We start from the raw sequence: 24851 nt of genomic DNA, 5'->3' as shown, positions 1-24851 counted from the left end.
TATAAGACATATTTTCAGTTGTTTAACACTTTTTTGTTAAGTATATAATTCCACATGTGTTAATTCATAGTTTTGAAGCCTTCAGTGTGAATGTACAATTTTCATAGTCATGAAAATACAGAAAAATCTTTAAATGAGAAGATGTGTCCAAACGTTTTGTCTGTACTGTAGGTCCCTATAAATACAATTTGGGCTGAATAAGGGCCTCCATACACAATGGATCATTCAGCCAATGGCGCTCTCTCCTGACTTCTCCATGCACTGGAATGCTCAACTGAGCGCTTCTTTTGTTCTCTAAGAACCGATACCTGACTCCTCTGGTGGCGGCTTGTCCCCCCGAAGAAGAAAAGGATCAGCTGCTGAAATTTAGAAGGCAGGATACTTCTGTCCCTCAACATCATCTGGGCAATACCCGGGCTAATCACGATCAAGTGAAGTATCATGAGCCGAGGATGAACCATGTTGTATGGACATGTGAATTTGGCCTTAACCTTCATCATCCATGTGATTAACTCTGTATCCAAACACTGGATGGAGCAGCTTTAATTCCCTCAGAGCAGGAAATTCCAACATGTACTGACATGCCAGTCATCTGCTCAAAACCACCGAAGCTGCCGAAACACGGAAGGACTTCTTCTGCTCTCCAAATCTGCTGCACAAATCAGACTACTTTGCAGCTCCGGTTTTGATGGACAGCTGGCTGAGCGTCCAATTTTCTCTCAAAATGTATTTGCACTGACAAAAAAAAAAAGGGAACATTGTGGAAATGCTGGCAACCGGCCGCATCCTAACCGAGCCTTTTATTCCTTTACCGTTTACAACCCCCTTTAGCACCAGCTCTAGACCAAACCTTGTTATGACTGCTAAATGGCTTTTTAGCCCGGCATCTAAAGCAACTCCCTCCACCATTATATAAAATGCCATTAAGTTTTATTACAGACATTCCAGGAGGAATGGAAACCTGTTCTTCTTCTTTTCTGCAGCATTTCTTTTAGTTTTTATCAGACACAGGAAGAAAATAAATGAAAACTGTGGGTAATGTCATAGAACAAAAAAAAAAAAGAAAATGGAGCCAAACACCCTGTGCGACCTCAGTATTCTCTGAGAGATATACGGTGATCATGAGACCCCCTAATATTCCTGTAGCATCCTCGGACTTGTGGCCGCATCCTCGGACTTGTGGCCGCATCCTCGGACTTGTGGACAAACCCTCTGGTCTGGGTGTAGAGTCTAAAAACTAAAGCATATCTGCCCCGAGAAAAACTTGCTGCCTAAGATAAAATGGCTTTTGGTGCACATGCCAGTCTGTCCAGAAACTCTCCCTATTCTCCTGCTTTGACCTGACTGCTGCAGCCAATCAGTGGTCACCGATTAGTGGCAGCGGTAATGTTCAGCCCGCGCTGAAAGCAACAGTCTCCTCTGATCTGTATGTCGCTGCTGCAGCTAATTAGTTGCTGCTGATTGGCTACTGAAGTCATGACATCCCCCACCGGAAGAGAAGGAGAGGAAACCAGCAAGTTGTAAAAATGACAGGGGTCCCGTAGCTGGGAATGTATTTTTACTTTTAAGACCACCATGTGTCCTTTTGTTATCTAGTAGTGAATATCCCCTGTAAACAAATTATGTCACTTAATTTAATGCGGTCCTATGGTCTGGCAGCCGCTCCTTTCTGGGATTTCTCCAGTTTTGCTTCCAGTGTCGAAGAGCGGTGCGTGAAGGGGGCTGGCTGGCCGCTTAGTTCAGTAGCTAACCCAGCTGTTTTCTCTCTATTGGTGCTGACAGAGAAGGAGGCTGGCTTAGCCATTGAAATGAGCAGTCAGCCAGCTCCTTAATGCACCAATCTGGTAACGTTGCAGAAATAGGGGCCGATATCTCCAGTTGGAGTGGGGCACCAGTACGAATATATAATTTACTGCGGTTTGGAAATTTGCACGACGGCTCGTTATTCCGTTACCTTCTTAGATATCATCATTTGACTTTCTACCCGATTTATGACAGAAGAATGTAATTTTTCCTGTAATGCTCGTTGTCTTCTGCACCGACCTCCGCATTGTAATTGTGTTGTGTTTCATGAATCGCAGGCCGCCGATCAGATTAAGAGACTTTACCAGCTTTTCCTGAAAGTCGATGCCACCCAGGTAGAAGTGAATCCGTTCGGTGAAACTCCGGAAGGACAAGGTAATAGAATATATAATGGTTTTGTGTTTTCCTCCTCACTTTGTGCTCCATTATAGCACTCTGCCCTCCATTGTTTTGTTTTACTTTTTGCTATCGTGTAAAGAAAGAAATGTCAAGTACATTTGCAAGGCGATCCTGGTATTTTGCACGGTTTTTCACTGCCTGGCACAAGGGTACTCGTACAAGTCCACGTTCATATGGAAGCAAAGTGCTTCTTACTTACAGATTTACATAGCCCGTTCCTGACCAAGCCATTTTTAATTTTTGACCGCTTCATTTTTTTTCTTCCCCGTTTCGTAACTATTCCCTCCAATCGACTGTTTTTGCTCCAGCAGCGACCGGATGTAAACAGCGAACTGAGCAGAAACGGTGCAACTCTATACAGCAGATCGGCACCTATGTAAACAGGACGTGATCAACTTTTTTATGTTTCATCTTCAGCCTATCCTCTTTAGTTTTCATAGTTGCGCCTCTGGCCCGCACCGTGCAAGCAAGAGGTGCAGCATCGGAGGAGTCTTGTGGCACTAGCGCTGGTCGGATCGAGCGCTCCACTAATCTGGCAGCTTTAGGTAAACACTCTATTAAAAGGAGATTGCAAGCGCTACCGGTCCCTGGCCACCACTAGCCTACAGCTGTGGCCGGTAAAATAGTCAACAAGCATTGACCAATAAAATTAAAAATCCCTTTGTTCTTGAGAACAAGTAAATTGCAAGATTGCCTGTAGCAGCTACCGAAGTGGTGCGACATCTCGGCAGCCCATCATCTGCACCACGTGTTACCCACTGCAAGTAAATGGAGAAGACGTTATTTACAATCCTGTGATGACAAAATGTTACATTTCCCCTTTTAAAGCAAAAGCCATCAAAATCCAGGCGTTAAGCCGCTAAGCTCGGAGCTGTTTATCGTTAAAAAGCAATTTATTCATGTGACTGGGTAACGAGATGCACGAGGCTCATTCAGCCGCGATTTATACCGTCGATGATGTCAGGTTAGCGCTCGGCACAGCCTTGATGCATCATGTGTAGTTTTTAATGTACAGAAGATCCATATTTTCAACTCCCGGGATCAATCTGGAGCACTTGACAACACTTTTTCTTTTTTTTTTTTTTTTTACATTTTTTTTTCTATTTTTTTTTTTTCTTTCTTTGCAAAGTTTTGAAATCAATTTTTGTGCAAACTGTAGTAATCATTCTGTCTGCACGGGCCGGTGCCACTTAATCAATGCCAGGTGAATTGGCAGCATGCTAAGGAGAAAATGGCCTTGTTCTGGAGATTAAAATCCTTACGATATTACTCTTTTATAACTAAACGGCGCTTCGCACAATGCAGGAGTCTCGGGCTCTGGCCAGAGTGAAATTGCCCTGGAAAATCATAAGTTATGTCACAAAATAAATTGTATTGTTCCCTTTTTCTTTTTTGTCTTTGTGCACCATGCTTGTTTGTCTCCGGATTGCTCCACCGTTTTTATGTGTAAATGCCAAACACTAATTAACCCTATTATATAAACATATCGGAGTTATCACTGGTGATGAACGAACGTGCTTGGATAAGGTGTTATCGGAGCATGCTCGGGTGAGAACCGAGGGTCTTCGGCGTGATCGAAAAATATTTTCGAGTCCCTGCGGCTGCATGTCCCGTGGCTGTTCAACAGGTGCAACACATGCAGGGATTGCCTAACAGCTAATCCCTGCATGTGTTGTGGCTGTTGGACACCATTGATGATTTCCAAGTTTTTTAAGCACTTTTTGAGCACATTTGTTCAAAAAAGCTCCTAAAAAAACCCTCTGTCACAAGAATCTGTTTCAGAAACTTGAAACCGTTTCGGGTGGGGTTTTTGTTTTAAGCAAATTGTGTATGGAAGCTTTTTTTTAATTATTTTTTTTTTAGTGTTTTTTAAGTCTTCATAATCCTCCCCAAAAAGGCACCACTTGAAAATCCCTATAAAGGAGCATGTGATAATGTACGCAGGTCCAAAAACGCCACAAGAGAGAATCCATATAGGCTGTATATTAGAAAGCTGCGTTGTCCATCACCTTCCTGTAGTATCACTTCATATCCTTAGGAGCTGATTTATACCCTCTTTTGGTATCCCGCGCTTCGGTATGTTCTCACAGTGACTAGATGTTGCGTTGCTGCCCATGGGGATTTCTTTAATTCAACAAATAGCAGAAAAGTGCGAGATGCCATCAGTCACCAATTTGTGGGAGACCGGCTACTATAGCCAACGCCAGTTGCGCTGTGCCCCTTTGCCTGTTGACTTCACAATGTTTTTCCAGGAGGCTTTGTGTGGTCTTTGGCCAGTCGTGTTGACTTTGGGGAAAGTGAAGCAGAGCTGGAGTCAAATCACCTATGTTAGAAAAGTCACCAATAGAGTCTACTTGGGTCTTTCCAGAGGCTAGAAAATGCTAAATGTAAGCAAGGGTTTTATAGCAGTAGGACACCTGCCATTCCTTCACTGGTGGGATATCCAAGTGAGGTGCCAGCCATTCGTGTCATGAGACAACCCTTCCAATCTAAAATGATCGCTTTCCAAAAATACCTTGAGAGTTGATGCAGGCGCATTTTCTTCTAGTATCTCTTGAAGACTGTCATTGTGGACTCTCTGCCAAACAAAGCTCGTGCTCGTCGAAGAATCTTCTGGTTATAGCTGTGATTTTCAGCACAATAGTAAACAACGGAGGGATTTCATTATTTCGGAAATTTCTCCGGGGACTTGCTGCTGAGCCCTCGTTTTTTGGCATCGAGAATCTCAGATCCACAAGTCAGACCTTAAAATCACCTAATTAAACGCTATTAAATGAAATGTTCGCTATACGGCTTTCATTAGTGGCATCTACTTGGCTCATACGTAGTCCATTGAGTTTCCGGCAATTTGGAGTCTAGTTTTTTTTAGTGCCAATTTGTAGTAGGGGCTTCCATAAAGTATTTGTAATCTCAGATGGGTAAGAAACAAGAATATTAAAAAGCGAAGTCCATAAATGTCTTGTGAGCGGCTATTGGCTTTCTCTGTTAGGTGCTTTAAACATTGCCATAAGTGGCTTTTTAGTATTCTTCATTTTCTTGCCCCTATAATTAGCATTTTTAACACCTTGACAGCTCCGATCGTTATAGACTAAAGTATTTAATACTGATATGACTCTTGGTGAGTAGACTTAAAGGGGTAATCAACAAAACATATAAATTCGCTGCTCAATTTGGAAATCGCATCACTTAAGAAGGAAAAGTCCTGGAATTATGGAAATCGCAGAATGGACAGACATGTTACTGATCAGCTAATGATGAAAAAATGAAAATAAAATGTTCAAAACATCTCAATACATTCAGTATGGAGTATGAGCGCCACATGCAGATATCCCCACATTTACAGGCTTGCCTGTTATCAATGAGGTTTTTAATGTTCGTCTGAGGAAGGTTCTGCTGCTGAATGTTCCTGGGCAGAACATGAAGATCCTCTGCTGGCAGCTTCTTGGGCAATTGCTGACCAATGACGTGACAGATGTGAGACAAGTCAGGAGACGCTGCCGCTATGGGAGCACTTTAAGCCACGCAGTGTGCCGTTGTCATGTTGAAAAAAATGTTCCTGGAAAACTTTCACTTTCCCTTATAAAGACTTATTCAAAACGTTGACCAAGTGGTCTCCAGAACAATCTCCGACTATCAGTTCATAAAAGATAAAAGTGGGACTCGACGATGAAGAGGATAGAGCTCCATTCCAGCCTCCATTGCCGTCTTGCTCTGCATCATGATAGCCTTTGAGAACGGTGGCAGGAGGTCAATGTAGCACCTGTAGCTGGACGTCTGGCTTGTAGCCCAATGTCGTGAAAATGCCTTCTGATGGTGTAGACCGCTTTCTTGATGCTTTATCCTTGTTATACGATGTCCAGTTTCACTTGCACTACAGAATGGATCACTTCTTGCCATTCTTCAAATTTGACAAGGCCATTTGAGCAACACCATGAAGTGGCCTTCACAAGGGAACATCACCCCAGTCCTACTCCCAGGATTATGTTGGGAGGTGGCATAATGTACTGTAGCTGGACCCTTCTAGTCTTCATTCTAGGCTCACTAACCGTTCTGCATTACATTCATTTGATGGTAAAACCAGTGGTACGATGAGCGTATTGCAACTCTTTTTGCTCAATGCTAAGAGACCTTAATGCATCGACTTGTTATGTTACCAATCTGTGCTTGTTATGGGTTGAAATTTGCCCGTGTAAACCTTTTTTCTTGATTAGCTCTTGAACTTTAGAAATACAGAAGCAAATGAAAACATTCCGGATGAACTTGTGCCACTCTTTGATGCGTTTCCGATTGTAGATCCATAGGTCTTTCATTCGAGCCACATCCCTCCCATTGCCTGTAGCTTTACATACAAGATCTTAAAACTTTGCCCAATTAGTACTGAAAGGGTTAAATAATACCCTGGCACAAAATGAAATTGTCACCTAACGATTATTACAGCGGGACGAATTAATTACTGGGGGGCTGCGACGTGAAGGATGTGCAGAAACTTGCGATAACTAGCTTGTCTAATGGTAATTAAAAGCATATTAAGATGCTTAATTTTAACCACCATAGGAAAAATGTTAAGTTTATTAATTAATCTTTAATTCTGCCACAAAGGAGTTGGAGATAACTCAAATCAGTCACTGATAAATGTGAATACCGACAAATTGAGCGTTTTCTTTCAGTGACACATGAATCGGACACTTGAAGGAGAAGCAAGATTATAAATTACCAGCAGGGTCCTTTAAAAGAGGACTCGTTACTTCTCCTGACACTTCTGTTTTTAAAAAATAATTGAATTCCTTGTGAAATAACAATTCTGGAGCATCTTTTCTCATAACTGTTGTTCCTCTGTTATTCGTCCTAAAAATGTATGAATAAATTGGCAACGAGGTGTTTAGTAGTAGATCTCATGATTACAAAATTCTGTATGGAGCTTGTCTGGGCGCAGATTAGCCAGTGGTTCGTGGCTGCTCTGGGCCGCCTCTTGCTCTGGGCCGCCTCTTGCTCTGGGCCGCCTCTTGCTCTGGGCCGCCTCGTGCTCTGGGCCGCCTCGTGCTCTGGGCCGCCTCGTGCTCTGGGCCGCCTCGTGCTCTGGGCCGCCTCGTGCTCTGGGCCGCCTCGTGCTTTTGGCTGCACAGGGAGGAACATAACAAGTAGTTGGGTACTCTGGGATATCAGTTTATGGGGCAATTTCACGCAGGGCCATTTTTCTTTTAATTGTATGAATTTGGGTGAATACACACGCTGTATATTAGTTGCTGAAATGTCTGCAGCTGTGAATCCGTTCCTTACATGTGAATAGGATTCATTCTGCAGGCAGCATTCTGTTCTCTACAAATGCCCTATTCCAATGAATGGCTTCTTCACAAGTGTTGGCAATGAATCACAGCACCCTTGGGGGAAGTGGTGACATGAGGAATGACTAGTGCAGAACTCCTTCTTCTGGTATTAAAAGTAAAAGCTAAATTATTTTTGCAAAATAAAGTACAATGAGACTTTTTTTAAACTGCATTTTGCATTTCTTCCCATTCTGTCATTCGAAAGCAAATCCAAAAAATCGGCAATAATGTGCTTCGAGACCTTCCCTACAATCCTGTAGCTGCCTCAGTCGTTTGCTTCCGGGCCCGTAAAATCCTTTTGTAAATCTGAACGTTTCAAATTGGACGCAGGTGATTTCCGAGCCAAATGGCTTCGTAACGACTCAGATATTAGATTTAAATTCTAAAGTAAAAACCAATAGGTTTTTATCCTCCTCCGATTCGAGGATTACCGCTTATCTGTGTTACGCTATAAACCTGCCAAAAGCAGCCCCGCGCTCGCTCTATTTTTCAATTTAGGAATTGTAAGTCAATTTTTTAGCTGTAGTCCTAACTTAATAGGAATTTGTACCCGCGGCGTCATGTGCATTAGATCAGATATTTGCACGGTAAGCAGAACACACAGTAAAATAAAAACTTTGAAGTTCTTTTGGAAATATAGTATCGGCTCATCTCAGAGAGGGCAGGCGTGTAATCTAATTCCCGAGAGGTCTATTAGAAAATAATGGAGGCAGATCTCAAATGGCGGCTGAATGGGGAGAGGGGATGGGGTGGTGTTTTCACGGATGTTATCCTCAGCTGAGTCAGATCGTACCTCGTTTGTATCTCGGTTTCAGTTCAGAGAATAAAGAACAAAATGGCTTTGACTTCCTTCCTTGTCGGGAATATACTTTTGGATTCTTATGACTAAGCAGTTGGGGGAAAAAAAGTCTTTCCGGGCTGCGTAAATAGTGACAAGACGTCATCTCCTTCGCATCACGCTGTCAGAGTTAACATTATGCACGTAGCCGGCTGCATCTGCAATTCACCACGATCCGTAGGTGTTAATCCATTCGATATCAGAGAAGCTCCTGGTTCCAGAATCAAATACGGGACGCGACTCGTGGCAGACCGTGTCGACAATGTAATTGAAAGGCTTCCTCTGCACCCAAAGCGTTGGGAGGCGATGAGGACGGCGATGAATCACCTGTGATCCTTATAGGAAAATGAATTGCTTCTTAGGGATGAAGAACGTTTTCTCGTAAAATCCAAAAATGTATCATTCAATTTTTTGGGAGAGTTGGGTGATGGGGAGAGAAGTTGGCCACCATCTCAACTCCCAAAGAAAATTATGCCAAGATTTGCCTAGAAAAGGTAATTTGTTTCTTGTGTGGTATCCAACAGTGCCGAACCAGGTAAATTTGCCATATAGGAGTCCGGGAAAATGTATTGACGATTGCTGTAAAGGTACAGATAAAAAAACCACACCGGCTCAAGGACCTCAGCTGCAGATAGCTTTACTTTCTAACCATCATGGATTTACAATTTTGTACATTTATGGCACATACACAGGATATGCTATAAATGCCTAGTAGAGTTCGGTTCCACCAATCAGCCCCACATCTATCTGGAAAAACGGTGCCCTCGACGTACGCCGCTGTCAGAGGAGAGGTGGTCGGAATTCCACGTCATTTGTATAGGAGTGCTAACCGCCTCTCCACTAACATCCGAGCGGAATGTGACTCCGTTCTCAAGACAGAGGCAGGTCCCATTGGTAGGACCACATTTACTATTCTGCGAACGTGCCATAAATATACAGGAGGGCAATATCCCTTTGGTGGATAAATTTGACTTGAGAATTGTGCGGGTACGTCTCGGAGGCTCCCTGTCGGCCAAACCTTGTGGGAATTCTCAACTGTTGCAGCTATGTGGGCTTGGAGGGGAGGGGGCATGAGATTATAAGGACAATGAATTGAAATGGGGGTAGGGGACCTTTTTTTGTACCATACCTTTTATGTTCTCTCCGATAACCCACCCGAAATGTTATGTACGCTTTAATTGCAAGTCATAAACGAAGAGAACACCGACTAAGAAACACAGATATAATTAAACTGTATTTTTATTAGTTATTGTTAATTTATCAATGTAAAATTTGAAGCAGGTGGGAACAAAAAACACAGGAAAGAAGGACGAATACGACTTAGGGACCAGCAGAATGTAAATATATCGTAAAGAAAGATATATATATATATATATATATATATATATATATATATACATACATACATACATACATACATACATACATACATACATACATACATACATACATACATACATACATACATACATACATACATATATATATATATATATATATATATATATATATATATATATTGAAAAAATTAGAACAGCACCATATTACCACATTTGCAGTGCAGAGCTTCCCAAGCCAGTATTCCAGTGGCTCCAATAATATAAGAAAAAAGGAAAACAGCACAAAAAGTAACAAAGTTTGTTACTTTTTGTGCTGTTTTTCTTTTTTCTTATATATATATATATATATATATATATATATATACATACATATATATAATATGTGTCTGTACACTACAAAAAAGAATAAATAAATATGCTTAGTATAATATATAGTAAATTTACCACACATGCATAAAATATATTAAATATAATATAAACCCCATAACAGCAGGTAAAGATTATTAAAAATAATATGAAAAAATATGAAAAGATAGTGCCAAAAGACAGCACAAAAGTTGAGAGTATAAATATATTCAAGCAAAGTGACAGTGCTTATACGATGGTATTAACATAGGTTTTCACATCATGTGTGCATACGATCTCATGATAAAGGTGATAAAATATCTCAAAGTGTTGCCATCAGCTATAAGTGATAAATACCTGTGGAGTGGGTAACTAAATGACGAGCTGTCCAGAGGATGCGTCCACCCCGACGCGCGTTTTGGCGATAGCCTTCGTCCATGATATACATACAATAACTGATATATGGTGATATTGTGTTATATATCCATGTAACTACTTTATTTGTGTGTATTTTTGAGAATTTCTACATTTTCAATTTCTAATTGCAAGGTACAGTGTCTTTTATTGCTCTCAAAGCCTTTTAACTTGTTAGGCCGTTTTTGGGACTGAGGGATTAAGTGAGAGAACATGCAAACTCCATATCCTGGTGCCCAATAAGCAACTTTTCTATTCGATTAAAGGTATATTCCTATCTTATGGAGTCCTGTGTCCAGGTCTGACCAGCGGAGGTAGAGCAAAGGAAATGGCCAAGTGCGGAAGAGCTACGTTCTTTTCCAAAACTCCCCTGAAAATTCACAAGTTACGGAAACGACGTAGCTCTCGTCAGTTCCTGATCTCTATTATTCCTGTATCTGTCGTGAAGACCTCAGATAGGAACAACCCTTGCATCCCCCGTACTAACCCTGGGAAAGACATACCTGGGTGAGACGTTTCCCGCGAGCTATCTGTGCACTTTTGGATGCTTTGCAGGAAGAAACGGGAGTGAAGAATTGCTGTAAATGTAAATACTCTTCGCGGAATCATACATTCTGGCCGTTACCGGAGTAGTTTAGAACCAGTTAAATATCTAATTGTCTGGTAATGGTCAAATAAAAGTTTCCCTTTGCAGTTTAGTGCTCTTGTATGTATAAGATAGTCGCCATCTGTTCTCAGCGATGTTATGCTGCAATCAGCACTCACTTGTAAAATAATAATAAAAAAAGAAAGCCAATTAAAGTTGTCACTCGTCTCGGCCATGATGGAGTTGTTTACTTGTTGGGATTAAATAATGGGTTAATCTGGATCCGTCGGTGGTTGTTTCGGAGAGACGCAGCGTTGTTATTTGGCTACCTGGAAATATTGCTGTATTAAAGCTGCCATATTGTGCACAGTTCGCATTTACCTAATCCTATAAGACCGATATCTGCAAACTGCAGGCAATTACTACTCAATCAGCAGGAACCATTTCTTTGGTTCTGGTGTACCCTCTTTTAGTGGACAAAGGTTGTCTAGGTGTTAAAGGGGTTCTCCAGGTTTAGGAATGGGCGCAACTCTTATCTAAAGGCTGTGTCTGATATTGCAGTTCAGCCCCCTTCCCATAAACAACACATGTGCAGAACTTTTGTCTGGTCTCACACTCCGAGAACAGCACCTTGTTGGAACCCAACAAGCTCCATTATAAGTCATCTAAGTCCGCCGGTCGCCATTGGTGCCGGTCACACGACAGGTCCGTGACTTTATAAAATTAAGCCATAACTCCAATTCAGATAGGAACTGGAACTTTGTGCATTTTTAAAATAAAAAATACATAACAGATTTGGCGTTCTAACATCCGTCAGTCCGGCGCTTTGTCTCTCCAGATGGCATCGGCGTGCCTGGCTATAGGGGCCGTCTGGAGAATCCTTTCATCTACGCCTGAGCTTCATTATTGGTAGCTCTCTGCTCGGTATTGGACTCATTCCTCCGTACAGACGGCTCGTCTGGCAATAGCTATGTTCTTCAACGTCTTAAGACAGACGAGAAGCGTCTGATTCAAAAATTGTAATATCTCCATATAGACGTCTGTCACTCTCCCCGTACCTGTAGTGTAATACCAATAACTTCTACAAGAACGCTCTGTTCCTCTGGTTTCCTTTTATTAGAAGTTTTATCAGAAAATCACCTATTTTTTTTATTCAATTTTAATGTTTAATGTACTTTATTTTAAAAGTAAAGTTTTGTTTATCTTTTATTTTTTTTCATATCATTGTCCATATAAAAAAAAGCAGAAATCTTGTAATTTTTTTTTTTTTTTTTTTAACTCTGGCCGCAAGGTCTTATTCTAGGCTCATACTTTATATTCTGTACAGTAATCTCATTATCATCACACAAGTTTACAATGAGATAACTCAGTATACAGCAGATAACATAGGAGCCATAGTTCACAATAGGTGATGTCACAGCTCACCTCCTCCTGTACAATGACTGATAACACCTCTATATACAGTAGATAACACAGGATCCACCATTCACAATAGGTGATGTCACAGCTCACCTCCTCCTGTACAATGACTGATAACACCTCTATATACAGTAGATAACGCAGGATCCACCATTCACAATAGGTGATGTCACAGCTCACCTCCTCCTGTACAATGACTGATAACACCTCTATATACAGTAGATAACGCAGGATCCACCATTCACAATAGCTGATGTCACAGCTCACCTCCTCCTCCTGTACAATGACTGATAACCTCTACATATGAAATACGATCCACTATTAATAAATGATATCACAGCTCACCTCCTCCCCCTCCTGTACAATGACTAATAATGCCTCTATATACAGTAGATAACACAGGATCCACCATTCATAATAGGTGATGTCACAGCTCACCTCCTCCTCCTGTACAATGACTGATAACACCTCTATATACAGTAGATAACACAGGATCCCTCATTCACATAGGTGATGTCACAGCTCACTTTCTCTTCCTTATTTCACCATAACCTTTGCCCAGATTAGAGCATGCTCAGGTAATGCTTGTATACAAAAGACAGATTTTGAGTCAATTTAATGTAGTTTTGTGTCCTTCTGGAAAAAAGTTTGTACTAGTATATACTACTAGATGGTGGCCTGATTCTAACGCATTGGGTATTCTAGAATATGTATAGTAGTATATCGCACAGGCCACGTAGTATATAGCACAGGCCACGTGGTATATAACACAGCCCACGTGGCATATAACACAGCCCACGTGGCATATAACACAGCCCACGTGGCATATAACACAGCCCACGTGGCATATAACACAGCCCACGTGGCATATAACACAGCCCACGTGGCATATAACGCAGCCCACGTAGTATATAACGCAGGCCACGTAGTATATAGCACAGGACACGTAGTATATAACACAGCCCACGTAGTATATAGCACAGGACACGTAGTATATAACGCAGGCCACGCAGTATGTAACACAGGCCACGTAGTATATTGCCCAGCCACGCTGTATATTTCACAGCCATGTTGTATATAGCACAGGCCACGTAGTATATAACACAGGCCACGCAGTATATAACACAGGTCACGCAGTATATAACACAGGCCACGCAGTATATAACACAGGCCACGCAGTATATAACACAGGCCACGCAGTATATAACACAGGCCACGCAGTATATAACACAGGCCACGCAGTATATAACACAGGCCACGCAGTATATAACACAGGCCACGCAGTATATAGTGCAGGCCATGCAGTATATAACACAGGCCACGCAGTATATAACACAGCCCACGTAGTATATAGCAATGTGGGCACCATATCCCTGTTAAAAAATGAATTAAAATAAAAAATAGTTATATACTCACTTTCCGTTGGCCCCCGGATCCAGCCCAGGCTCCTCGCGAAGCTCCGGTCCCAAGAATGTATTGCAGCAATAACACGTGATGATGTAGCGGTCTCGCAAGACCGCTACGTCATCTCCGGTCATTGCCAAAATGCATTCTTGGGACCGGAGCGTCGCGAGGAGCGGGAAAGGCGCCGGTAGGTGAGAATATAATGTTTTTTTAATTATTTTTATTATTTTTAACATTATATGTTTTTACTATTGATGCTGCATAGGCAGCATCAATAGTAAAAAGTTGGTCACACAGGGTTAATAGCAGCGTTAACGGACTGCGTTACACCGCGTTATGCCGCGGTGTAATGTAGTCTGTTTAACGGACTGCTAAAACCCTATGTGGCCGCTGACTGGAGGGGAGTAGGGAGGGGCCAATTCGCGGCCGGACTGTGCCTGTCGCTGATTGGTCGCGGCCAGCCGTAGCTGAAAATGGAGCAGATCAACTGGAGACTAGTCTGTGTTTGGTCAAACAAGCACCCCGGTGTGTGGGAGAGTAGGCTGAGATGTTGATTGGCCAACTGATCGAGCAAAGCATCTTTCGGTGAAAAGCCATCTTATGTGTATGGCGGGATTTAGGGTGCAATTACAGTCAACGTTTTTTGGGAACTAGGTTTCCTAGGAACACTAGTTTCCCGATTATTAGCCAGTTTAAATAGGCAACCAATCACAAGACAAATTAGCAAACGGAATCCTAGTTCTCTACAGCACATCTTATTTAAGCAGGATGTGAGCTGCCGAGAACCCTCTGTGCAAAACAGTCGTGTTAACAATCGTTCTGTGTACCTGAAAGTGTGGCTGTCTTGTCTAAGCAAGCTTTTAAATAACAGACGATCCATCGGCTTGTATTTAGCCAGACGATGGTCGTCTAACCGTCACCATCAACACTCTCTTAGGCTGTAACCAAAAGACACATGAGCTTCTGTCCCATGACTCTTGACTGTCCTGCTTTGTTTAAAGACAGTGTTAAAAATGGAAGGTCAGGAATGAGTTCAGCTCATGTGGACGACAGCTCGCAACCCTGTCATTCACAGGCATACTTAGCCCAGCTGGCATGTTCAGCGGGGAATACGCCGCAGTCGGAGACATCTAGCACCAACATATTTAGGATCAGGCATGTTAGAATCCCACATGCCTGATCTATTTTTCTGTTATCTGCTTTTGGGGTAAAATCACTTCCAATACACTTTGTGTGTTTGTCTGATGTGTATGGCCACTTTAAAGAGGACCTGTCACTTGCTCAAATAATTTAGTTAAATACCTTGTAGAAGTGCCTGAACTCCCCTGATTCTGCTTCTTTTTTCTGTTTGCACTACGTCACTCCACGGCAGAGATATACACATTTGTTTCTTCTAGAGCAGACTATGTGAAAACTCTGCTGTGCAGTCAATCCTGTTTGTTCCTTCAGTCTCCTCTGAGGGCATGCACTTTTACCCCCTCTCTCCAGACACTGCCAATCACAGCTCAGCCATATCTGACACTAATAGACTGTTAAATCACTTGCTGGGCTGTGATTCGCAGCATCAGGAATGGAGGAGTAAATGTGCACGTCCTCAAAGAAGACTCTGAAGAAATGCCCAGTTGGACTATGAGCAGAGATTTCACATACTGCACTCCAAAAGAAACAAATGTGAATATCTCTGCAGCGGAGCGAAGCTGCTCAAAATGGAAAAGAGTGACAGAATCAGGAGTGCTCAGGGATTTGTGCAAGTTATCGCAATTTTGTGAGTTATAGGTTCTCTTTAATAGCCTGCTATGTATAATCAAGAAATTATGAGATAACTTGCCTAAATGTTGCTTTTTCTTGCATTGTTACCCGGTTTGCGCTCTCGTCCCTTTGTCCTTTCTCAACAGTCTTTGCTGTGGTAAGCTTGGCTCATAATGCCTTCCAGTATAATTGATCAAACGACTTGTGCTCCGTAAACCCAATTATCAGCACCAAATAATAAAGCATTAAAACAATAGGAAGTAATGGCTGCGTCCTAATAATTTCCTTTCTCTGGATTTTCTCATCCATCCTCCAGTCGGCTTTTGATAGACAATAGGTGATTTTGTCATTGTTACGTAGAAAGATCCGGTTTATATCTTTATTTTTGCATTGTGGTTTTAATCTTCTAAGCCTGACGAAGAATTGCATTGGCGTCTAGTAAAGTTACATTCTTTATGAAGGCTTTCTTCTTTTCGTCCATTCTTTCTCACCACAGTTGTGTGCTTTGATGCAAAAATTAACTTTGACGACAATGCGGAGTTCAGACAAAAGGAGATTTTTGCAATGGATGACACGTCGGAGACCGATCCCATTGAGAGCGAGGCCGCAAAATACGACTTGAAGTACATCGGTATGGATGGGAACATTGCTTGCTTTGGTAAGAACAGAAGTATTGTAACAGATCTTTTGTATCAGCAAACTGTTCATTTAACACAGCTTTTATATAACCGGTTTGGTGATTGTTCCCACTGTCACTGAAACACAATGAAATCCTCGTGTTTGTATTGTTCTCATATCTAGTTTTGACTAACAATATTGTGCATGATGGCGCGGCTGCTGATGAGTTGGTATTTCAATTCAAGACATGAATTTGCAAGATAAAAAGTATTTAACCCCTTCCCGACCCATGACGCCTATGTGGCGTCATGGAATGATCGCATCCCTGCAGATCGGGTGAAAGGGTTAACTCCTATTTTACCCGATCTGCAGGGAGAGGGGGAGTTGTACTTCAGCCTAGGGGGGGTGGCTTTGCCCCCACGTGGCTACGATCGCTCTGATTGGCTGTTGCACTTTCAACAGCTAATCAGAGCAATTTGCTCTGCTCTGAAAATGGTGAAATATTGCAATCCAGCCATGGCCGATGCTGCAATAGCATCTGCCATGGCTGGAAATCATGTTCTGGCCCCCCCCCACCGCCCCCGATCTCCTCCCCAGTCCTCCGTTCTGTCCGGTACCCCCCTCCGTCCCCCTGTCCGCTCCCCCGTGCTTCTGTCCGCTCCCCCCATCCTCCGATCCCCCCCCCTGTGCTCCGATCCACCCCCCCACCACCCCCTCATACTTACCGAGCCTCCCGAAGTCGGTCCGTCTTCTCCCTGGGCGCCGCCATCTTCCAAGATGGCGGGCGCATGCTCAGTGCGCGCCCGCCGAATCTGCCGGCTGGCAGATTTGTTACAAGTACATTTTGATCGCTGTGGTAGGTTCTATCACAGCGATCAAAATAAAAAAAATAATAAATAAACCCCCCCCCCCTTTATCACCCCCATAGGTAGGGACAATAGTAAAATAAAGAAAATATTTTTTTTTCTTTTTCCACTAGGGTTAGGGTTAGAACTAGGGTTAGAACTAGGGGTAGGGTTAGGGTTAGGGGTAGGGTTAGGGTTATGGCATGTGCACACAGTGCGGATTTGGCTGCGGATCCGCAGCAGATTGGCCGCGGATCCGCAGCGGATTGGCCGCGGATCCGCAGCGGATTGGCCGCTGCGAATTCGTAGCAGTTTTACATCAGGTTTACAGTACCATGTACACCTATGGAAAACCAAATCCGCTGTGCCCATGGTGCGGAAAATTCCGTGCAGAAACGCTGCGTTGTATTTTCCGCAGCATGTCAATTCTTTGTGCAGATTCCGCAGCGTTTTACACCTGTTCCTCAATAGGAATCCGCAGGTGAAATCCGCACAAAAAAACACTGGAAATCTGCTGTAAATCCGCAGGTAAAACGCAGTGCCTTTTACCTGCAGATTTTTCAAAAATCGTGCGGAAAAATCTCACACGAATCCGCAACGTGGGCACATAGCCTTAGAGTTAGGGTTGGAATTAGGGCTAGGGTTAGAAATAGGGTTAAGATTAGGCTTGTGGTTAGGGTTACGGATAGGGTTAGGGGTGTGTTGGGGTTACAGTTGTGGTTAGGGTTGGGATTAGGGTTAGGATTAGGATTGGAATTAGGGTTACGGGTGTGTTGGGGTTAGGGTTGTGGTTAGGGGTGTGTTGGGGTTAGGGTTGTGATTAGGGTTATGGCTACAGTTGGGATTAGGATTAGGGGTGTGTTGGGGTTAGTGTTGAAGTTAGAATTGAGGGGTTTCCACTGTTTAGGCACATCAGGGGTCTCCAAACGCAACATGGCGCCACCATTGATTCCAGCCAATCTTGCGTTCAAAAAGTCAAATGGTGCTCCCTCCCTTCCAAGCCCCGACGTGCGCCCAAACAGTGGTTTACCCCCACATTTGGGGTACCAGCGTACTCAGGACAAACTGGGCAACAACTGTTGGGGTCCAATTTCTCCTGATACCCTTGCAAAAATAAAAAATTACTTGCTAAAACATAATTTTTGAGGAAAGAACAATTATTTTTTATTTTCACGGCTCTGCGTTATAAACTTCTGTGAAGCACTTGGGGGTTGAACGTGCTCACCACACATCTAGATAAGATCCTTGGGGGGTCTAGTTTCCAAAATGGGGTCACTTGTGGGGTGTTTCTACTGTTTAGGCACATCAGGGGCTCTGCAAATGCAATGTGACGCCCGCAGACCATTCCATCAAAGTCTGCATTTCAAATGTCACTACTTCCCTTCCGAGCCCTGTCGTGTGCCCAAACAGTGGTTTACCCCCACATATGGGGTATCAGCGTACTCACAACAAACTGGGCAACAAATATTGGGGTCCAATTTCTCCTGTTACCCTTGTGAAAATAAAACATTGCTTGCTAAAACATCTTTTCTGAGGAAAGAAAAATGATTTTTTATTTTCACGGCTCTGCATTGTAAACGTCTGTGAAGCACTTGGGGGTTGAACGTGCTCACCACACATCTATATAAGTTCCTTGGGGGTCTAGTTTGCAAAATGGGGTCACTTGTGGGGGGTTTCTACTGTTTAGGCATATCAGGGGCTCTGCAAACGTAACATGATGCCCGCAGACCATTCCATCAAAGTCTGCATTTCAAAACGTCACTACTTCCCTTCCGAGCCCCGGCATGTGCCCAAACAGTGGTTTACCCCCACATATGGGGTATCAGCGTACTCAGGAGAAACTGGAAAACAACTTTTGGGGTCAAATTTCTCCTGTTACCCTTGCAAAAATAAAAAATTCTGGGTTAAAAAAATATTTTTGAGGAAAGGAAACACATTTATTAATTTCACGGCTGTGCGTTATAATCTTCTGTGAAGCACTTGGGGGTTCAAAGTGCTCACCACACATCTAGATAAGTTCCCAAAATGGAGTCACTTGTGGGGGGTTTCTACTGTTTAGGCATATCAGGGGCTCTGCAAACGTAACATGATGCCCGCAGACCATTCCATCAAAGTCTGCATTTTAAAACGTCACTACTTCCCTTCCAAACCCCGACGTGTGCCAAAACAGTGGTTTACCCCCACATATGGGGTATCAGCGTACTCAGGAGAAACTGGACAACAACTTTTGGGGTCCAATTTCTCCTGTTACCCTTGGGAAAATAAAAAAATGTGGGCTAAAAAATCATTTTTGAGAAAAGAAAAATTATTTTTTATTTTCATGGCTCTGCGTTATAAACTTCTGTGAAGCACTTGGGGGTTGAACGTGCTCACCACACATCTAGATTAGTTCCTTCGGAGGTCTAGTTTCCAAAATGGGGTCACTTGTGCGGGAGCTCCAATGTTTAGGCACACAGGGGCTCTCCAAACGCGACATGGTGTCCGCTAATGATTGGAGCTAATTTTCCATTCAAAAAGCCAAATGGCGTGCCTTCACTTCCGAGCCCTGCGGTGCGCCCAAACAGTGGTTTACCCCACATATGGGGTATCATCGTACTCAGGACAAACTGGACAACAACATTTGGGGTCCAATTTCTCCTATTACCCTTGGGAAAATAAAAAATTCTGGGCTAAAAATCATTTTTGAGGAAAGAAAAATTATTTTTTATTTTCACGGCTCTGCGTTATAAACTTCTGTAAAGCACCTGGGGGTTATAAGTGCTCACTATGCATCTAGATAAGTTCCTTGGGGGGTCTAGTTTCCAAAATGGGGTCACTTGTAGGGGAGCTCCAATGTTTAGGCACACAGGGGCTCTCCAAACGCGACATGGTGTCCGCTAATGATTGGAGCTAATTTTCCATTCAAAAAGTCAAATGGCACGCCTCCCCTTCCGAGCCTTGCCGTGCACCCAAACAGTGGTTTACCCCCACATATGAGGTATCGGCGTACTCAGGAGAAATTGCCCAAAAAATTTTAGGATCCATTTTATCCTGTTACCCATGTGAAAATGAAAAAATTGAGGCTAAAAGAAATTTTGTGTGAAAAAAAAGTACTTTTTCATTTTTACGGATCAATTTGTGAAGCACCTGAGAGTTTAAAGTGCTCACTATGCTTCTAGATAAGTTCCTTGGGGGGTCTAGTTTCCAAAATGGGGTCACTTGTGGAGGAGCTCCAATGTTTAGGCACACAGGGGCTCTCCAAACGTGACATGGTGTCTGCTAGCGATGGAGATAATTTTTCATTGAAAAACTCAAATGGTGCTCCTTCCCTTCCGAGCCCTGCCGTGCGCCCAAACAGTGGTTTACCCCCACATATGAGGTATCAGCGTACTCAGAACAAATTGGACAACAACGTTCGTGGTCCAGTTTCTCCTTTTACCCTTGGGAAAATAAAACAAATTTCGCTAAAAGATCATTTTTGTGACTATAAAAAGTTAAATGTTCATTTTTTACTTCCATGTTGCTTCTGCTGCTGTGAAACACCTGAAGGGTTAATAAACTTCTTGAATGTGGTTTTGAGCACCTTGAGGGGTGCAGTTTTTAGAATGGTGTCACTTTGGGGTATTTTCAGCCATATAGAACCCTCAAACTGACTTCAAATGTGAGGTGGTCCCTAAAAAAAATGGTTTTGTAAATTTTGTTGTAAAAATGAGAAATCACTGGTCAAATTTTAACCCTTATAACTTCCTAGCAAAAAAAAAAATTGTTTCCAAAATTGTGCTGATGTAAAGTAGACATGTGGGAAATGGTATTTATTAACTATTTTGTGTCACATAACTCTCTAGTTTAACAGAATAAAAATTCAAAATGTGAAAATTGCGAAATTTTCAAAATTTTTGCCAAATTTCCATTTTTTTTCACAAACTCAGAAATTATCGACCTAAATTTACCACTAACATGAAGCCCAATATGTCACGAAAAAACAATCTCAGAATCGCTAGGATCCGTTGAAGCGTTCCTGAGTTATTACCTCATAAAGGGACACTGGTCAGAATTGCAAAACACGGCAAGGTCATGAAGGGGTTAAAGGTCCCCTGATTGTTATATTAGACGTATCATTTTATTTAAAACTTTGTAAATACATGGCATTACTTAAATTCTACAGATTCTGAGGTACATCCTTTATTATACTCCAGAGCTGCACTCACTATTCTGCTGGTGCAGTCACTGTGTACATACATTACATTACTGATCCTGTTACATCCTGTATTATACCCTAGAGCTGCACTCACTATTCTGCTGGTGCAGTCACTGTGTACATACAGGATGTAACTCAGGATCAGTAATGTAATGTATTATCCTCCAGAGCTGTACTCACTATTCTGCTGGTGCAATCACTGTGTACATACATTACATTACTGATCCTGAGTTACATCCTGTATTATACTCTGGAGCTGCACTCGCTATTCTGCTGGTGCAGTCACTGTGTACACACATTACATTACTGATCCTGAGTTACATCCTGTATTATACTCCAGAGCTGCACTCACTATTCTGCTGGTGCAGTCACTGTGTACTTACATTACTGATCCTGTACTGATTCTGAGTTACATCCTGTATTATACTCCAGAGCTGCACTCACTATTCTGCTGGTGCAGTCACTGTGTACATACATTACATTACTGATCCTGAGTTACATCCTGTATTATCCTCCAGAGCTGTACTCACTATTCTGCTGGTACAGTAACTGTGTACATACATTACATTACTGATCCTGTACTGATCCTGAGTTACATCTTGTATTCTACAAAGCGGCATTAAAATTGGAAACCAGAAAAATACTACAGTTTCCAAAATATAGCTCAGCAGCGCAAGCTTTGTGGAGACAAAAAACATGCTGGAAATGTTGCAGTGTTTAATAAGATGGGAGTCCGTCGTGTAGTCCGAACTTAAGGTATCTTTCCTGGGGAGAGGGGTGGTGGAGCGGGGTCACTGGAGGCATGATTTCTTCCTCTGGAAGCCTGCGGAGGCTGAAGTGGGGTAATGCTGCGGGCCCTGGGTGGGAGGAGAGGGTATCCCAGTGGTGTGCGATGCTGCTTTCCCGGTGCTGGCAGTGAGCAGAGCAGAGTGCATTGCTTTCTCGGAGGTGGGCTTCATGAAGATGGCCGCCTCTGGTGGCGCATGTGTAGACTGAGACCTCTGTTCAGCCAAGATTTCAATCTGCGCATGTGCTTTTCTCCGGCAGCCATTTTCCTCAAGCCTCGGTCGGCCTTTGGCTTCAGGAAAATGGCTGCCGGGAAAGCAATGCTCTCCGCTCTGCTCACTGCCAACATCGGGCCCACAGCATCGCCCCACTTCTGTCGTCACCGACTTCCTGAGGAAGGGACCCTGCCTCCTGTGATCCCACTCCACCACCGCCATAACCCCCGGTAAGCTACATTCAGACTGTAAGACACAACCCCCTTTTAACTCCCAATTGTTTTTTGGGAAAAAAAGTGCCTCTTATAGTTAGAAAAATGCGGTAACCTATTTTACTTAATGGATGCAGAAATGGTGCATAGAATCTGCAACACTAAAAAAAAAAACTCACCAAAAGTTCATCGTAGGAATGTAGCCTTCAGGAGATTTCTGTCTTTCTATTCTAAATGAGAATTGTGACTGCAGCTCTGGAGTATAATTAAGGCTAAGGATGAATATAAAATAAGTAACATCATGAATTTACAAAGCTGCTCAAAGCACTTTCAGGAGGAAATGCCGCTTAACCTTGTCTGCTTTCAGATTTCAAGGGTGTACACCTGGCACCAAGTTATAAGGCTGATGTTGTACTCAGGATATCAGGAGAATAGCGGCATGATTGAATCAAGCCGACACAAATACTAAAAGTGAATAATGCTTTAAATAATACATTTTAATTACCACTGTGTTCTTCTAAAGATAACGGTCATTTTAATTTGGAGCCTGAATTGGACCTAAAACCATTCACAACTTGTAAATAATAAATACCTTATACGCCCTATGCAATGACCGTTTTGAAGAATTTATTTCTCACAATCCTGCCTGTTCTTCTGTTGTTCCTCCTGCAAATTAAAAACTCCATTCACCTTGTGAAATGGGGGTGTCTCTCTAAGCAATCAGCACTGATTGGCCAGTTTTATAGCCTGCAGGGACACACCCACCAATCAGTGACATTTCTAAGAGGAATAACGAGAGGAACGGCACAATGCGGAGTTCTAAGAAGCTACAGAATACAGTTATTCCGGGAGTGGTGAATGTTCTGTTCCAATGCAAAAAAAGTGTTCGAAATGCATTAAGAATTGGATTTTTTTTTTTGCTACTTGAAGGACGCAGACACAGGCACTACGACGCATGGTAAATGTCACAGCAAAAGTTATTTCGTGCACCCATCTGAAACTGTAAGAAAAAAAGAAAGAAAACTTCTATGCCGTAACATTTCCTGCTAGAAATATACCGTAATTGGCGCTGTCAGAGGGACTCGCTAATAGTTGTGGTAGAGGAGCCTTTCACACCTGCAAATTACTATCATAGGTTTCAATCACCAGGTAGCAGTAAAAAAAAAAAGCGACTAGAGGCGACAGCGAGCCGTTACTACCCGGACATTCATCTGCACATCAATCTATATTGGAGCAAATATATATATATATATATATATCTCAAATGCCAAAGGAGATGATGGGCACCGCGAGCGAGGATGGATGCACCTGTCAATAAACTCTGGAAAAGTCAATTATTAGGAAAGCCGGCAATGGTTAATCCTAATATATCTATGTCTACAGAGGAGGACCACCAGCGTGTAAACATGGCTGTTCCTGTTCCGCTCATCTTTGTACAGCTGGAACCCTCCATTTGCCACCATGTATGATGAGGTGTAACCTATTACCTGCCATTCGTACATGTGTCCTGCCGTCCTCATAACTGGGCTTAAAACGTAAAGGGATCCTTTTTTTAAAAAATTTTTTATAGTATCTTTTTGTTTGTAAGGTACATCGAAAATTAGTCAATTTTATTTTCTTTTTTGGAGATTGCAAGTGTGTCATTTCTCTGCAGTGCCCCCGGAGGAGGTATAAAGCATTGCATAATTTCAGAAATCATTTTTAGTCCAGTTATTAGTATAAGCAGAGCCCCAAAGAGTTGCAAATTGCGCAAAATTTGCTTTATATGTGCACATCACACTTTCTAAAAATTTGAAAAATTAGGGAATAGTTTACCCGGTTCAACCTTTGGATATAAGCAAGGATATTCCTATTCAGTGATGGAGAGAAGAGAATCTTGTAAGAAGGAGGGTATTGAAACAATTTTTTGAATTTGGTAACTTTGTCCACTGTTGTAATTGTATAGAACTTTTAGCAAAACAACCGACAGTCCAGTATTTTTCGACTTGTGAAGTAGTTGGTCTGTTACTACAGACAAGTGTTGTGTGTTCCTTTTAGTGTTTCTCCACTGAATTATTAGAATCCTTCTATCCACCCTTTTTCATTTTTATTTTTCTCCAGTGAACGGAGCCGGTCTTGCCATGGCTACATGTGACATCATCGATCTTCACGGCGGTAAACCGGCAAACTTCCTTGATCTTGGAGGTGGTGTAAAGGAGTCTCAGGTGTATCAGGCCTTCAAACTACTCACTGCTGACCCCAAGGTAGGGACTAGGGACATCCATTGTGTTAGTTTTGGTTACCAATGTGTCTATGGGACCATAGGGCATAGAGGAGACCAGATTGATCCATTGATGGGTGCTGAGTCAGACCTTGGGTGACATTAAAAAAAACTAAA

At 42.5% G+C, this 24851-nt stretch overlaps 1 protein-coding gene across 1 annotated transcript in view; it reads left to right on the top strand.

Annotated features, from left to right (window-relative positions):
* Nucleotides 1–24851, top strand: part of SUCLG2 (succinate-CoA ligase GDP-forming subunit beta) — a 162589-nt gene that overhangs the window by 59283 nt on the left and 78455 nt on the right. Inside the window, exons 7-9 of the mRNA XM_077276044.1 lie at nucleotides 2082–2178; nucleotides 16118–16279; nucleotides 24575–24717. Of these exons, the coding sequence (XP_077132159.1) occupies nucleotides 2082–2178; nucleotides 16118–16279; nucleotides 24575–24717 (402 nt within the window). The remainder of the gene's footprint in view (nucleotides 1–2081; nucleotides 2179–16117; nucleotides 16280–24574; nucleotides 24718–24851) is intronic.

Source organism: Ranitomeya variabilis, chromosome 8 (assembly GCF_051348905.1).
Source record: "Ranitomeya variabilis isolate aRanVar5 chromosome 8, aRanVar5.hap1, whole genome shotgun sequence".
Taxonomy (NCBI): domain Eukaryota; kingdom Metazoa; phylum Chordata; class Amphibia; order Anura; family Dendrobatidae; genus Ranitomeya; species Ranitomeya variabilis.
The sequence above is the reverse complement of the archived record's forward strand: the minus strand, read 5'-3'. Positions and strand labels throughout refer to the sequence as shown.